At 38.7% G+C, this 15294-nt stretch overlaps 1 protein-coding gene across 1 annotated transcript in view; it reads right to left on the bottom strand.

The window, feature by feature from the left end:
- Nucleotides 1-15294, bottom strand: part of Raf (serine/threonine kinase raf oncogene) — a 439038-nt gene that overhangs the window by 16777 nt on the left and 406967 nt on the right. Inside the window, exon 17 of the mRNA XM_090387771.1 lies at nucleotides 8395-8529. Coding sequence (XP_090243897.1) covers nucleotides 8395-8529 — 135 coding nt within the window. The remainder of the gene's footprint in view (nucleotides 1-8394; nucleotides 8530-15294) is intronic.

Raw genomic sequence — 15294 nt, forward strand, 5'->3', positions numbered from 1 at the left:
TTCTTTAACCCTTTTTGGTGATATTTCACGTCTTTTGGAACTGGTACCTTCGAGGGGGGTACCGCTAAATTATTTATAATTGGCATTATTTTAAATTTACATCATTTTATTAATTGGGTTTAGTGACTTAATTGACTAAATTATACAGGGGATTATCGACTACCTTTTTGTCCTATTATCTTTACTTTCCCTTCCCTGTTTGTTTATTTTATATTTTTTTGCGTTTCGTTTCGCTCTGCATTATTGCCGTACTACTGGCTGATGTTTTTATCTTAAATATCATATTTATTTTAATTATCAGATATAATTAGGCATCATGTGGAGGATGTGCATTTGCTGCCTCTAATGATAGCTACATAGCCATATTTATTTATTTTTATTACTTTTGCCTAATTTTTACTTCACATAATATAAATTAATGGTAGTAGTGGGTTGATATGCTAAATAAGCAGCGCCTGTGCCGCCATCTATTCTTATTCTTTTCCTTTCTATTATATAAGCTGGTTAAGCTTGCATTATGTCAGTGGTGTGGCTCTGATCAAGAGTGCTGTCTGTTCTATAGATTATTTTTCGCTGCATAAGGACCACCGCCATACAAATCCTCTGCATTGGTTGATCTATCGGGGAATGGAGGGGTGGTTTGGTCCTTCGATATTTCTGCCTTTGCGATGATTTGTATGACGCTTGAAATGCAGCGATTCCATGACCATTATTGGCCTCGTGGTCCTCTGTCGATATGGGGCATGATGTTCAGTCTATCATTTTTATATTTTAGTTTTTGGTAGTTTCTTTAACCCTTTTTGGTGATATTTCACGTCTTTTGGAACTGGTATTAAATATGGAACTGGTATTAAATATTTGGAACTTCGAGGGGGGTACCGCTAAATTATTTATAATTGGCATTATTTGAAATTTACATCATTTTATTAATTGGGTTTAGTGACTTAATTGACTAAATTATACAGGGGATTATCGACTACCTTTTTGTCCTATTATCTTTACTTTCCCTTCCATGTTTGTTTATTTTATATTTTTTTTGCGTTTCGTTTCGCTCTGCATTATTAGCATTAGCATTAGTAGAGGCATTTGATGCAAGAAAGCAAGCTTATGCAGCATCAGCCAAAAAAAAAAAAAAAACCCACTTCCACTTCACCCCTCTGTTCGTTCAAAATACCTGTCCAGCTGAGTCTTAAACTTATTTAGGCTATCAACCTCCACCACAAGGGATGGCAGTCTGTTCCACCAACCAACCACCCGCTGGCTAAAGGCAAATTTCCGCACGTCTATCCTACATCTGTCTTTCCTCAATTTGAATTTATGCCCTCTCAGGTGATTTTTCTGAGCTAGAGGAAGAATCCCATCAGCATTGAGCATGCTTAAACCATTCAAGGCTTTATACACCTCTATCAGATCACCTTGCTGGTGCCTAGTCTCCAGACACTGTAATTTGCAAAACTTAAGCCTTTCTTCGTAAGAGCACCCCTTTGTTCCATTCACTAATCTTGTTGCCCTTCTCTGTACTCGTTCCAGCAGCTCTACATCCTTCTTGAAATGAGGCCTCCAGACCTGTATACAGTACTCTAGGTGTGGCCTGATCATTGCCTTGTACAATGGAATAATCACCTCCTTATCCCTGCTGGAAAAATTCCTATATATCATTGACAATACTCCATGAGCTACTCTTGCAGCCCGTCTGCACTGCTCAGAGAACTTCATATCTGCCTGCACAATCACCCCCAAGTCCCTTTCATTCTCTACCACTGTCAGTGTAGTACCACAGAGTTGATACGTTGCTCTGGGGTTGCTGTTTCCCATGTGTAGTACTTTACATTTGTCAATGTTAAACTTCATTTGCCACCTCTCAGCCCATCTGCTCAACCTTTCCAGATCCTGTTGCAGCAGTGTAGTGTCAGTAGTGTCCTTGACAACCCTGCCAACCTTTGTATCATCTGCAAACTTGGACATTAAGCTTGATATACCATCATCAATATCATTTATAAATACAGAAAACAATAATGGACCCAACACTGAGCCCTGAGGGACTCCACTAATAACATTAGTCCACGATGAGCAGTGTCCATTGATTACCACTCTCTGTCTTCTCCCACTCAACCACCCCTTTATCCATAGCAGCAATTTGCCTCCAATGTCACACTGCTCCAATTTGTGTAGCAGTCTTCCATGTGCAACAGTATCAAAAGCCTTTCTAAGATCCAAGTATATAATATCAAAGTTATTCCCTGCATCCAGTTCTTTTGTGACTGCATCATAGTATCCAATCAAGTTGGTCAGGCAAGACTTCCCCTTAACAAAACCATGCTGTGTCTGAGCTATAACTGAAGTCTTGTCTAAATGATCCTGCAGTGCTTCTTTAACCAGTGCCTCCATTAATTTCCCTGGAACAGAAGTTAAGCTCACAGGTCTATAGTTACTTGTGTCAGCCTTTGATCCTCCTTTGTGAATTGGGGTCACATTTGCACATTTCCAGTCTATGGGTACCTCCCCTGAGTCCAAGGAAGCTCTCATAATTATGGCTAAGGGTTTGCTTACTTCCCTTGCTGCCTCCTTTAATATAACTGGATAGATCCCATCCACCCCGGGTGCCTTTCTTGTGTTTATCTTCAACAGTTTCTCCTCCACTTTACTCCCAGTTATTTCAAGATTCTGTAGCTTACTGCTAGAGTTGAATACACATCTGGCATTCCCCTCGCTGAATAACTCCTCATGTGTGAATGTCGATGCAAAATATTCACTTAGTTTGTTAGCTACCTGAGCAGGATCATCAACAGTTGACCCATCAATATCAAGTGGACCAATCTGATTCATCCCCTTCCTTCTAGAGTTTACATAAGTAAAGAACTCTTTGCTGTTTTTCTTTGCATCCCTTGCCAAGGATTTCTCGTAATCTGCCTTCGCCTGCCTAACCTCCTTTGTAACTTGGTTGCATATCAACTTGTATCTATCATAGGCTTCTGTGTCGTGTTAATTTGTAAGTATCCCATGCATTTTTCTTCTCTGCCATATGCCTCATTAGTTCATCTGACATCCATTTTGGCCTAAACCTTGAACAATATTTCTTAGTTGGTATGTAAAGCCTAGTAGCTTCCAAGATACGTTCTTTGAATGCTTCCCATTTTGAATTTGCTGTTGGTAACATCATCAGTTGGTCCCACTGTATAGAATTTAAATACTGTCTCAGTCGATCGTAGTCGCCTTTACGGAAGCAATAACCCTTCCCTTTACCCCTAATGGTAGTTACCTCTTTCAGTAAATCCCACTTCAGCACACTGTGATCACTACCACCTAGTGGTTCATTTATCTGCAGATTCTTAATGCATGAAGAATCACTGCTGATAATCAAATCAAGAGTATTACTCCCTCTAGTTGCCTCCTGAACATGCTGATGTAGAAAACAATCATCCAATAAATCCACAAAAGCCCTGCTAGTGTGTGAGTAACCAGCCCCCAAATTCCAGTCAATATCTGGGAAATTAAAATCTCCCATTATAAGACTCTCTGATTTACTAGCCCACTCTATTTCCCTGTACAGTTCCTTATTATACTCATCAGAGTCATTAGGCCTATAGCACACTCCTACTCTCAATTTTGATCTCCCAATGCTTATGTCACACCAAACTGACTCAACACTGCACTGTCCAGCGATGTCCACTGGCTTCACTTCCTTGGTTTTTATGTGTTTCTTAACTAATAGCATAACCCCTCCCCCCTTCCTATCCTGTCTATCCTTTCTGTAGACGTTGTACTCCCCAAATTCCAGTTCTGCATCCCTTATATCTGTGTGACACCACGTCTCTGATATCCCAACAATATCTGCCTTTGATGTTTTGAGCAATACCTCAAATTCATCAAATTTATTTACTAAACTCCTAGCATTGGTGTACACGCAAGTATACCTGCACCTGTTTCTATTCTTAGCTACCCTAACACAACCCATGTGTTTATTTGTACCGCAATGGCTCCCAGCAGTCTCTGAAATACCATGCATCTTGTTTTTCAGGCTTCTGCTCATTCTAATAGAAGCAGTGCAAGAATCTCTTTCACCTCTGCCAGTGGCTACTGTCAATCTATTGGTCTTTGTCTCCCCCCAAGCTAGCAGTTTTCCGACCCACCTAACACTGCCTCGATAGCATCAGCAAATATTCTTGCACCCTTTCTATTTAAGTGTATCCCATCCCTGTAGAAGCAATCTCTCCTGTTAACAAGTACAGTCCAGGCTGAAAAAAATTCTACCCCTTGAGCCTTGCACAATCTTTCCAGGGCCGAATTGATCGACAAGGCTCTCATCATATACTCCCTCCTATCGTGTCTGGGCAGAATTGCAGACACTTTCAAATTCAACCCTAATTCTCGGCTTTTGTTCAACAGTGACCTGTACTTGTTAAGTAATTCTGCCGGTCTCCTACTCTTAATATTATTAGTGCCAACGTGTACAACTATATCACCTTTTGTGCCCTTAAAAGATGATATTCGCTCTACAACGTCATCAACCTTTGCCCCTGGCAGACATACCCTGGTCCTGTTCCACCTATCTTTTTTACAAAGCATGTTCCCCGTTTCCCTGACAATAGAGTCACCAACAACTACTAGTTCCTTCGGGACCAGCGCATTCTGCCTTGGGGGTTGTCTCTGTGTCACGCGATGCCCAAGTGCAAGCTCTGGCGTCGATGTGAGCAGCTGAGAGCTTGATGGGCCCCTCAATTTAGTTTCTTCGAGGGCATCCGCCCTGTCCTTCAAGCTCTCATATAGGCCCACAAGAACGCCGAGTTGTTGCCTGATATCGATACACTCCTTGCATCGCGCACACACAAAGACATCCCCCTTGGCAGTATCATGTCCCGTACCCGATTGCTCTGCAAACATCAAGCAAACAGTGCATTTTATAAGGCTGTGAGTCAGAGGACAACTGCCCCCCTCAGTTCTGCTCTGAGCCACAGCGCTTCCATTAGCTTGAGCCTTTTGCTTTGCTGCTCTGGTCTGAGTCATGATTCTATTAATTTATTAATTAATTATAATTAATTATGTTATGTTATTAATTATATTGCCGTACTACTGGCTGATGTTTTTATCTTAAATATCATATTTATTTTAATTATCAGATATATATATAATATACTGCTAAGTCTCATAAGACTGGGCTAGAACTAGAGCAATGAATACAGAAGAGGTGGTATACTGGAGAAGGTTGAGGTCTTATCTATTATAAAATTTCCTCATTTTAAAAGCAAAGAAGCAAAAAATAAAATCCACGAAGAGAAGCTGTATGAGGTGTGACAACAAAGTTCCCAGCCTGATGCAATAAAAAGAATATAAAAGTGTAGTAGCTCAAAAATGGTTTTATTTTTATTCAAAGTAATCACCACCTGATTGAATGCGTTTATTACACTGTTCTAAAAATTCATAAAGACAGTCAAGCAAAGGAATCAGTTTGATGGTTATGTTTTTCTTTATGTCCTCATCATCACGAAAGTCTCTTTCCACTGAGAGCAGTTGTTTTCACCTTCGAAAAGAAGAAGAAATTGGCTGGTAATACAACAACAGAAGAAACAATACCATGTTTCATCATAAATACCTTACCGAGGGAGGGGGGGGCACTGTTATGCAATAAGAACCAGCTGCCTTTCTCATTAAATTGCACTTCAACAGTCTTTGAAGCGTGTATGTAAACTGCAGTATTGATTTTCTCCTCTCCCCTTATACAAATTCCTTACGAATCACACCGTTTGTCAAAAAACATGATCAGCATCATCTTGATCCTGGACTTCAGTAGATGAAATTTTTGGGGTTTGCTGATGATTTTGAAGTTCATTGTATGCTCTGATGCTTTGTCTTTGGGTTGTACCAAAACACCAACACTCATCTGCGACAATATACAGTTGAGGAAATTAGGACTGTCTTGACAAGTCTGGATGAAGTCTTCGCATGATGACACTCTTTGTTGCTTCTATTCATCCATGAGGCCATGTGACAAATTTTGCACAGATCTTCCTTTTCCTTAAATCTTCATGCAGAGTTTGATGAACTGTTTCCTTATTCATGGGAGGAAACAAAGTTCCCAACTCATCAGCCATCATTCTGAGGGTCAAATGACAGTCGCATGCCATAATTTCCCCAACTTCTGCAACTGTCCTGATTTCGCTGGCGCACAATGGCCATAGATTCTGATGCGCCAAATAAATCCTCACTCAACCAACCTGATTTCGAGAGGTTGACATAGATCCAATTCTTCGGTCATTGCAAACAACACCCTCATGCCCATCTTTAAAATGCTTATACCATTCAAACACACTGGTATGACTTAAAAAGTTTTATTACTATAAACAGTTTTCAACATTTCATATATTTCTATTGCAGATTTTCCCAGTTTAAAGCAAAATTTGATATTCATTTGTTGCTCCATTGCAAATTTGTGATATGGAACTTCAACAGCAAAACCGGCTATTATTTGCAACCTGCCAGCATACTGGGCTTTCTCTCTATCACCATCTGTCGGAAGATGATGTGTTTCGACTACAACATATCTTGTCAGTTTATTTTCAAATCATTGAACATGACTGCAACAGCACCAGTTGAGGAACTTTAATGCCACACCTCATATTTACTGGGAGGACTGCACATCATATAAGACTGAAAAACTGGAAAAGACTTCAGAGTTTGGGCAAAGCAGTTTGCATTATGACCCAAGAGAAGAAGATCTATTCCAACCACAGACCCTGCCATTGTGGCCAAAGTGAAACAGTTAGTCCTTAAAGTCAGATGAGTGACTATAAATTTTATAAGAAATGAAGTGAACGTTAGCTATGGATCTGTTTGCACCATAATGCATAAATTTCTGCACATGTCTAACGTGGCAGCCCAATGGGTTCTGAGACTGCTCACCTTAAAAATTCCATAAGAAGTGTTCCAAACAATTGTTGGAGTTTTGTAGAGAGACGTTGGAAATTTTTTCTTTAACCAAATTGTGATGATGGATGATGCTGGTACATAAATATAATCCAGAAACATTGGAAACATGCAACTTCACCAACCCCCCAAAAAGCCAAGGTTTGATTGTCTGCTAACAAGGTCATGTTGTCAGTCTTTTGGGACTCTAAAGGTATCATTCTTACAGATTACCTCCGAAAAGCAATAAGTATCACTGGGGAGTACTACAGAAACCTTTAAAAACAGAAAGGGAAACAGGAAGCTATCCAGAGGCATCCATCTACTAGCCAACAAAGCTCCTGCTCACAAGGCTGTTCTCAAGTGGGTTTTGCAATCAGGTGTGGCTTTGAAAATCGGTAGCAACCACCCTATTCTTCTAACCTCTCGCCTCCAGACTTCTCTTTGGGCGCCTCCGTAGCCAGGTGGGCAGGAGCAGCAGTGCGTAGCACACGCTTCTTGATCAGACTGGGGTTCGAGCCTGTGACCACCAAATATAGAGGATGCGGAAAGGTCAGGAAATGACCACCACATATAATCGGAGCAATATGGCCTTAGTTGCTAATGCTCCTAAAAAAAAAAAAAGACTTCTCTAAAACGAGGAAACCATTAGGAGGCTAGAGACTTCAGACTGATAACGAAGTAATTAATGAAGCGGAAGCTTGGTTTCCCATTCAAAGGGAAGAGTTCTATTCAAGAGGCCTGAAAGAGTTTATCCACAGAAGAGAAAAATATGTAGCTCTAGAAGGTAGTTATAAGAGAAGGATGAAATTTCCAGCACAGTTTTATATCCCTAACTCAGGTGAGGGTAAATACTGACCATCCATCATAAAATCAACACTGATGTCATTATAACCCTTTTTAAATTTGAACTGATAAACATGCCTAAAGGTTCAAATAGCTATCTGAGAGCTTTCTACACCATCCAACATTCTTGGATCACATATCAAATCAAAAAAATTATCATATCAAACAAAAATATCAATAGAGAAAGATAAAGCCAACTCTATACCACAAACAGCGATCAAGAATTCAGGACCCTTGTAGCAAGTATACAAAGCATTCCAAATGTTTATTCAACAGTGATAGCAGCTGCTAATTTATTGAGTGACCACGTGGATCACTTGGTAAATTAGCAGCAATTGATTATGTTCATTTCTATGATGCTCACAATTACCATACTCATTGCAAACATCAAATTTTTCTATTAAAATACATTATTTTTAATGAAATCTTCCTTATTTACTTACTATAGAAGTGGCTTTATTACATTCATGCTCATTTTAACCAAATTAAACTATATTCATAATTATTATTCCTATTATTTATAAAGGCTAAATTGAATATAGCCTTGAAAAAAAAAACAAAAAACTACACAGTATACTTTTTTGAAATTAGGCTGTATTTCAATTATTAATAGCTGTCAAACTGATTTATCTCATCTACAAAACTTACTTGTCTAAATAAAGGACGTTCATCCCTGTTGAATTTGATACAATCTTCTATAAGCCTATTTAGAGCTTTTGGTGTATCAGATCTGGCATTACTAAGATCAGGACAAAGATATCCATGACCAACCATGAATAAAATCTGAAATGGTGATTATAAAAATGTTAAAAAAAATTAAAAAATAAAATATCTGAAAGTGGACACTGATGATGACAGTATACAAGCAAACATAAATCAATTGCACAACTGAAAAGAAAGATAAAGAAACAATTCTCAATTTGTTTAATTTATTTTTTTTATTTTATTCTATTTCAATTAGAATGCAATGAAGTTATTTAAAGATCTGTTGAGAGAGACAAGACAAGATTCAACTTCTACATAATCTTACAATAAAAAAAAACAGCATGTACCCTGTATGCACAAAAGATGTTTTATTTTATGTGAAAGCACTGTTGGTTTGGACGATGTTAAAGGGGTTTAGTATGGAAAGAATCCAAACACGTTTAACATTTTAAAGCATTTATTTTTTTCCGACAGTTTCATAAATTTGAGGTTGCAATACATGTTCAATAGGTAATTATTTACAATGGGTTTGTGATAGCTAAAATATGATACATACACTTCAGATTGTAAAGAGTGTAATGTCTTTGAAACACAGCATCAATCATAGTTCCACAATTAGTAGTCGATATAGATCTAAAAGTATTTAATATTAGTCCAAACTTATTTTCTAAGAAATCAGTCAAAGGTTTGAATTGAGTATCTGCAAAATTAACATTGAAATCTCCACTAAGTATCATTATTTGGTTGCATTTTTTGTGAGAAAATTGTTGCAGCAGTGCAGCTCCTTCAATCATGCAAGGAAGTAAAATGAAATGGATGAATTCAATGATGTGGTTGATTCAAAGATTCAATTCAATCTTTTGGTTAGGTGAAATGTAAATGACTACCGACAATATTGCTTGACCATCAAGAAGAAGGCATTCAGCTGCACAAATGTCTCCAACAGGTCTAACAGATTTGTCAATCGATAAATCACTTCCATATGAGAAGTAACAACACGAGTAGGATTTTCTCTTATGATAAACTGGTACATCACCAGCTTGTTCATCTTCACGCTTGAATTGAACGAACGATACAATTGAAGTTAGGTATGCTTACTTTTGTTATTTATCCACATTTCAGAAAGTAGAAATAAATTGTATTGTTGTGACTGCATCAATGCGATCATCACTGTGAGCATGTAAACTTTGACAATTTAACACTAGAATGGAAAGATCTTGTTGTTTACCGATGAACTCTTATAAAGTATCTTGCATGGTAAACAGAGGATTACTCAACAACCTGATCACTTCAGCGTGAAGTGCAAGGGTGGATGTAGCATTTTTCAGTCCATGATAAAATTTCTTTTCTCCATTTTCAGCAATAATGTAAAAATCGTTGATATCGGTAACTCAAGATAATGCAACATAAAATAGTTGTTGTTCACATTATCGTATTCATAAACTACGGAATAGAAAGTACCTCCCAAGATTTATGGAAGGTAATAGCACAAGCCGGTATTTGTGCAAAATGATTTCGTTTAGCTGAGATTGCTCTGTTGTTATTCAATGAAATGCTCGTACTACTTTTTGTGATCGGTATGGCTTTTAAATTGACTTCTTGAGCCATAACAAACTGACAAGCAAACTTTGTTCTAGCAAGTCGACCCACAGCAGGTGATCCTGGAAATTTTGACCAAAGATGTTTAATACAATTAGTCTCTTCGTCATATTCAATACATGTCAATTTTCCTAAAGCTCTGTTAGCCAGGCCATCGGACATGTCAATATTAGTGGTTATCAAGTATAGTTTGCTAATAAGTAAAGGAAGTTCATATGGTAATCCACCCACCGGTGTCCAATACTGCCATTTTATGAAGTTTTTGTCGCACACGAGCCTCACATTCTGCACCTGACAAATATGTCTTGAACAATCAACATAATGGTATTCGAAGATGAATTTAACACAGAATTGTTATAATCATTCACAGATTTATTTTTCAAATACAGTAAACCCCCGCTATTCGCGGTCGCTGATTTAATATAAAATTAAATCTAAAAAAAATCTGAATTTTAAAACGCCGTGAACATTTTCTGCCATAAAAAAAAACATGGACGTGGCTAAAATTATCTTTCCTGGTCAAAACAGCGCTCAGTGGGTGGGGGGAGAGAGGGGTGACAAATTGCAAGCGTGGATGTTTCTCGCTAATCCTTGTTTAGTATGTGCTATGTGCTTGTCATGGAAGGTTTCGTCTTTTGCTTTTAATTTATATTCTTATAAATTGATATGCTTACAAAAGTGATAAATCTACCGTTTCACAGTGTAAAACAGACTTTTTCGAGTGTGTTAACGGACGAAAGTGACTTTATTGTAGACAAGTTCTTTCTAACCAGTACAAAAATATGGCTACGAATAACAAGGGAAATGTGAAAGATCAAAGAAGGTGATGATATTGGAAGAGGGCCAAAGTTCAACCCAAAATCAACACATTTTTCGTGATTAAATTCATCAATTAAATTAAATCAATTTAGATCAATTAAATTCATGATTTTAATTGGAATTTTAAGTTTAATTTTGATACGTAAGTAGGTAACACATAATTATATACGTATGTAATGTGGAATATTTTATATGTATAAATATTTGAATATTAAATATTTTGACCGACATTTGTACATCTTTTCACTACCGCTTATTATTGATTAGGAAATATCTTATGGCACCGACCGCAACCCACAAATACATATGTTACCTTATGGGAATGCAGCACTTGCTTAGCACGGATTCACTTAGCGCTCTGTTTCATGGAATGAATTATCAGTGTTAAGCGGGGATCACCTGTATTGTTAAGTACCAGGTCACCTCTAAGTACTGATGACATTTGTGAAGGAGTGGAGTTTTGCTTATCTAGTACCATTATGGTATTCCAAGATGTCATGTACAGGCAGGTCCATGGCACAGCCATGGGTTCCCCCATTTGTGCCAAAGTGGCCAATTTAGCTATGGAAGAGTTAGAAGTCAGGATTTTTGGGGATTTGGAATTTCCCATGTGCAGATGGAGGAGATATGTTGATGACACATTCTCCATTATACAAAGGGGAAGGGAGGACCAGGTACTTAATGTACTTAATAGTTTCTCCTCTTTTATCAAATTTACTTTGGAAGTGGAAGCAGAGGGAACCTTGCCATTGCAGTTCCTCAGGGTTCAGTGTTGGGTCCATTGTTGTTTTCTGTATTTATAAATGATATTGATGATGGTGTATCAGGCATAATGTCCAAGTTTGCAGACGATATCAAGGTTGGCAGGGTTGTTAAGGACACTACTGATACTATGCTGCTGCAACAGGATCTGGAAAGGTTGAGCAGATGGGCTGAGAGGTGGCAAATGAAGTTTAACATTGACAAATGTAAAGTACTACATATGGGAAACAGTAACCCCAGATCAACGTATCAACTCTGTGGTACTACGCTGACAGTGGTAGAGAATGAAAAGGACCTGGGGATAATTGTGCAGGCAGATATGAAGTTCTCTGAACAGTGCAGACGAGCTGCAAGAGTAGCTCATGGTGTCTTGTCAATGATATACAGGAATTTTTCTAGCAGGGACAGGGATGTGATTATTCCCTTGTATAAGGCATTGGTCAGGCCACACCTTGAGTACTGTATACAGGTCTGGAGGCCTCATTTCAAGAAGGATCTAGAGCTGCTCAAACGAGTACAGAGAAGGGCAACAAGATTAGTGAATGGAACAAAGGGTTGCTCTTACGAAGAAAGGCTTAAGTTTTGCAAATTACAGAGCCTGGAGACTAGGCATCGGCGAGGTGATCTGATAGAGGTGTATAAGGCTTTGAATGGCTTGAGCATGCTCAATGCCGATGGGATTCTTCCTCTTGCTCAGAATAATCACCTGAGAGGGCATAAATTCAAATTGAGGAAGGACGGATGTCGGATAGATGTGCGGAAATTTGCCTTTAGCCAGCGGGCAGTTGGTTTGTGGAATAGACTCCCATCGCTTGTTTTTGAAGTTGATAGCCTAAACAAATTTAAGGCTCAGCTGGACAGGTATTTCGAATGAACGGAGGGGTGAAATGGGAGTAGTGGTTGTTTTTTTTTTTTTTGGCTGATGCTGAATAAGCTTGCTTTCTTGCATCATATGCCTCTACTAATGCTAATGCTAATGCATTCCTTGATGTGTTGGTAATTAGGGAAAGTGGCAGGCTTAAGCCCAAGGTATTTAGAAAGCCGATGTGCCGGGGTCAATATACCCATTATACCTCTGCACAGGCCAGCCAACACAAAAACAGTGTGGTCAGGGCTCTAATAGACAGGGTGAGGTCCCACTGCAGCACCTCCGAGGATAAAGATAATGAAATTGTTCGAGTCACAGCAGACCTCAAGAAGTGCGGCTACCCCCAGAGGGTGTTGGACAGAGCCATTAGAGGAGTAGAGAGGAGTAATGAGCAGTTTGCCCATGTGAGCACCGCATACATTCCCCACTATCCGGGCCTTTCAGACCACATTGCACGTATAATTTGGGGGTGTCAGATACGCTGTGTGCAACTCCCAGGTCGGAGGTTGCACACAGCGATATCTCGAGTTAAAGACCCCATATCCAAAGAAGCCAGCAGTGGGGTGGTGTACGAAATTAAATGCTCGGATTGTGGGCATTTAATTTCGCTACACTCATCTGAGTTGTGTCCTGTGTTATGTGGGTGAGACGGGGCGGCGATTGAAAGACCGGATGGGGGAGCATGCAAATGCAATAAAGTCTGCAAATTATGGGAAGTCTGCTGTGGCAAAACATTTCTGGGAGAAACAACATCAAATTTCCCAGGAGGATGCTGTCATCACAGATCATGCACAGGGGTTCTGGGACCGTAAATGGCTTGAGAGTTTACGTATTGGGGCAGCTAGCAATACTATTAATAGGAATAGGGGTGTACGTCTACACCCCCTCCTGGAAACCGTCGTTCTCGGACGTGATGAACAGTTTCAGCTAGCGCGCTCCCGAGCCATTTCCGGTCCCGGTGTGCAAATGGAAAATTCCAACCGTGGAGCCATGTGATGTGTGCCGTGGATCTGCTATTTAAGGATGTGTCGCACAGTAGACATATGCTGCTGCTGAGGAAGGAGACTGCTGCCTCCGAAAGCTACAGCAAATTTTATCGCTTTTAAATTCTAGGTTTTTAGTATATTTTATCAGTGTTATTTATATTTTTATTGTATATATATATATATATATATATATATCTATTTTATACTTATTTTATTGTAAATAAAGTGTTTTTAGTTACAGTATTGGATTTATCTATCTTATGGCTGGTGTGAAGCTTAATCATCAACATTCAATAACTCATTGTCTTATGACAGAAGGATGTTAGAAAAATTCTGAACAATCTAAATGCCAAAAAACTCTAGGTCCTGATTGGTATTTCTCCACTTATTCTCAAAACCTCTGCTATAGAGTTTGCTCCTGTATTGTGCTGCCTTTTTATACTCACTTATTCTTTCACTGGTGTTTTCATCTTCTACAAAGAAATTTGCTTATATCCACTGGTCTTTAAAACAGGGTGATAAATCCCTCCCTTCCAATTATTGTTCAACTGTACCCTTAACTGAATAATGAAGAAACCGATTAACCCACTAACTCTTAATCTATCTTGAAATCTTCCACTTGGTTGACAACTGCCAGTGTGGATTCAATCAATGTTGATCCACTGGTAACATACTGACTTATGTTACTCAACTTTGGAAAATTTGGTGCAACTCAAGCAGTTGCTCTTTTCATTTCTCAGGCATAATGTGTTTGGCATAAAGATCTTTTAGACAAGGTTCCATTTTATGGACTGCTAAATGTTTTTGATAATTGGGCGTATAGTTTTCTCTCTGACAATTCATTGTGGATGATAGTGTCTTCTAACTTCTCCACTAATGCTGGTGTCCCCATCATTCAGAAACTATAAATTCTATTTGCAGTTTTGACAGCACACTACCTTTCACTTTCCAGTTTGAGAAACCTTGCCTTGCACAAACAGCCTCAACCTCTCGAAATCCACCACCAATTCCTTAAATGTGGATCTCCGGGTAATTCTCCAATGATGCAAAAAAAGCTTAGGTAACTTCAATCTTTCTAAAAGATCTTGGGCGGGATGATTTAAGGTCTAATTTCTTTCAAAAAAGCTCCTATGCTCACCTTCAATGGCACTCAGATTTCTAGACAAGATCAGATATCTCTGTTAAGGATTACTGTGACATCTAACCTCTCTCTCTCTCTCTCTCTCTCTCTCTCTCTCTCTCTCTAGCATATGCATATCACAAATTTTGAGTCCTGTGCTTCAAAAAAACTGTTTTCTCTTTTACTCTCAACATTACTTTCTTCTGAATACTACTCACTCTGCACAAATTTCAAATACACCCTTTCACGGAATATTATTCCCACAGCTAGGAGTGGTGTCTCTCCCAAGTTTCTTGACTACAATCAAAAGAGAGCATTCAGGTTAATTAATGACTAAGTTTTTCCACCCTGTCTCATAGACATTCAGTTTCTGCTGCATGCCTTTTCTCACTTCCATGGGTGCTGTTCTTCTGAATTTGAACTGTAATTCCTTGGGACTTTGGGTCTGTAATTCTCTCGCTCTCTTCCAAATTAATCCAAACACATATCTCAACCAGTCAACAACAATTCGCTATCCAAATAAAAACTCACAGAGCCAACTTTTTCTCAATTATCCCTTCTAATCCTGCTTTTTGGAAAAATCTTTCTTCATATGCATTTCTAGAAAATTACAAGCTATAGAAATTGAATTCTAATGTCAACTATTATCGGCTGTCTTCTTGGTCTTTAACTCATGCATAGTACTAAGT

The sequence above is a fragment of the Mastigoproctus giganteus genome, chromosome 13 (genome assembly GCF_048544385.1).
Source record: "Mastigoproctus giganteus isolate SK-2022 chromosome 13, ASM4854438v1, whole genome shotgun sequence".
In the NCBI taxonomy this organism is placed as follows: Eukaryota; Metazoa; Arthropoda; class Arachnida; order Uropygi; family Thelyphonidae; genus Mastigoproctus; species Mastigoproctus giganteus.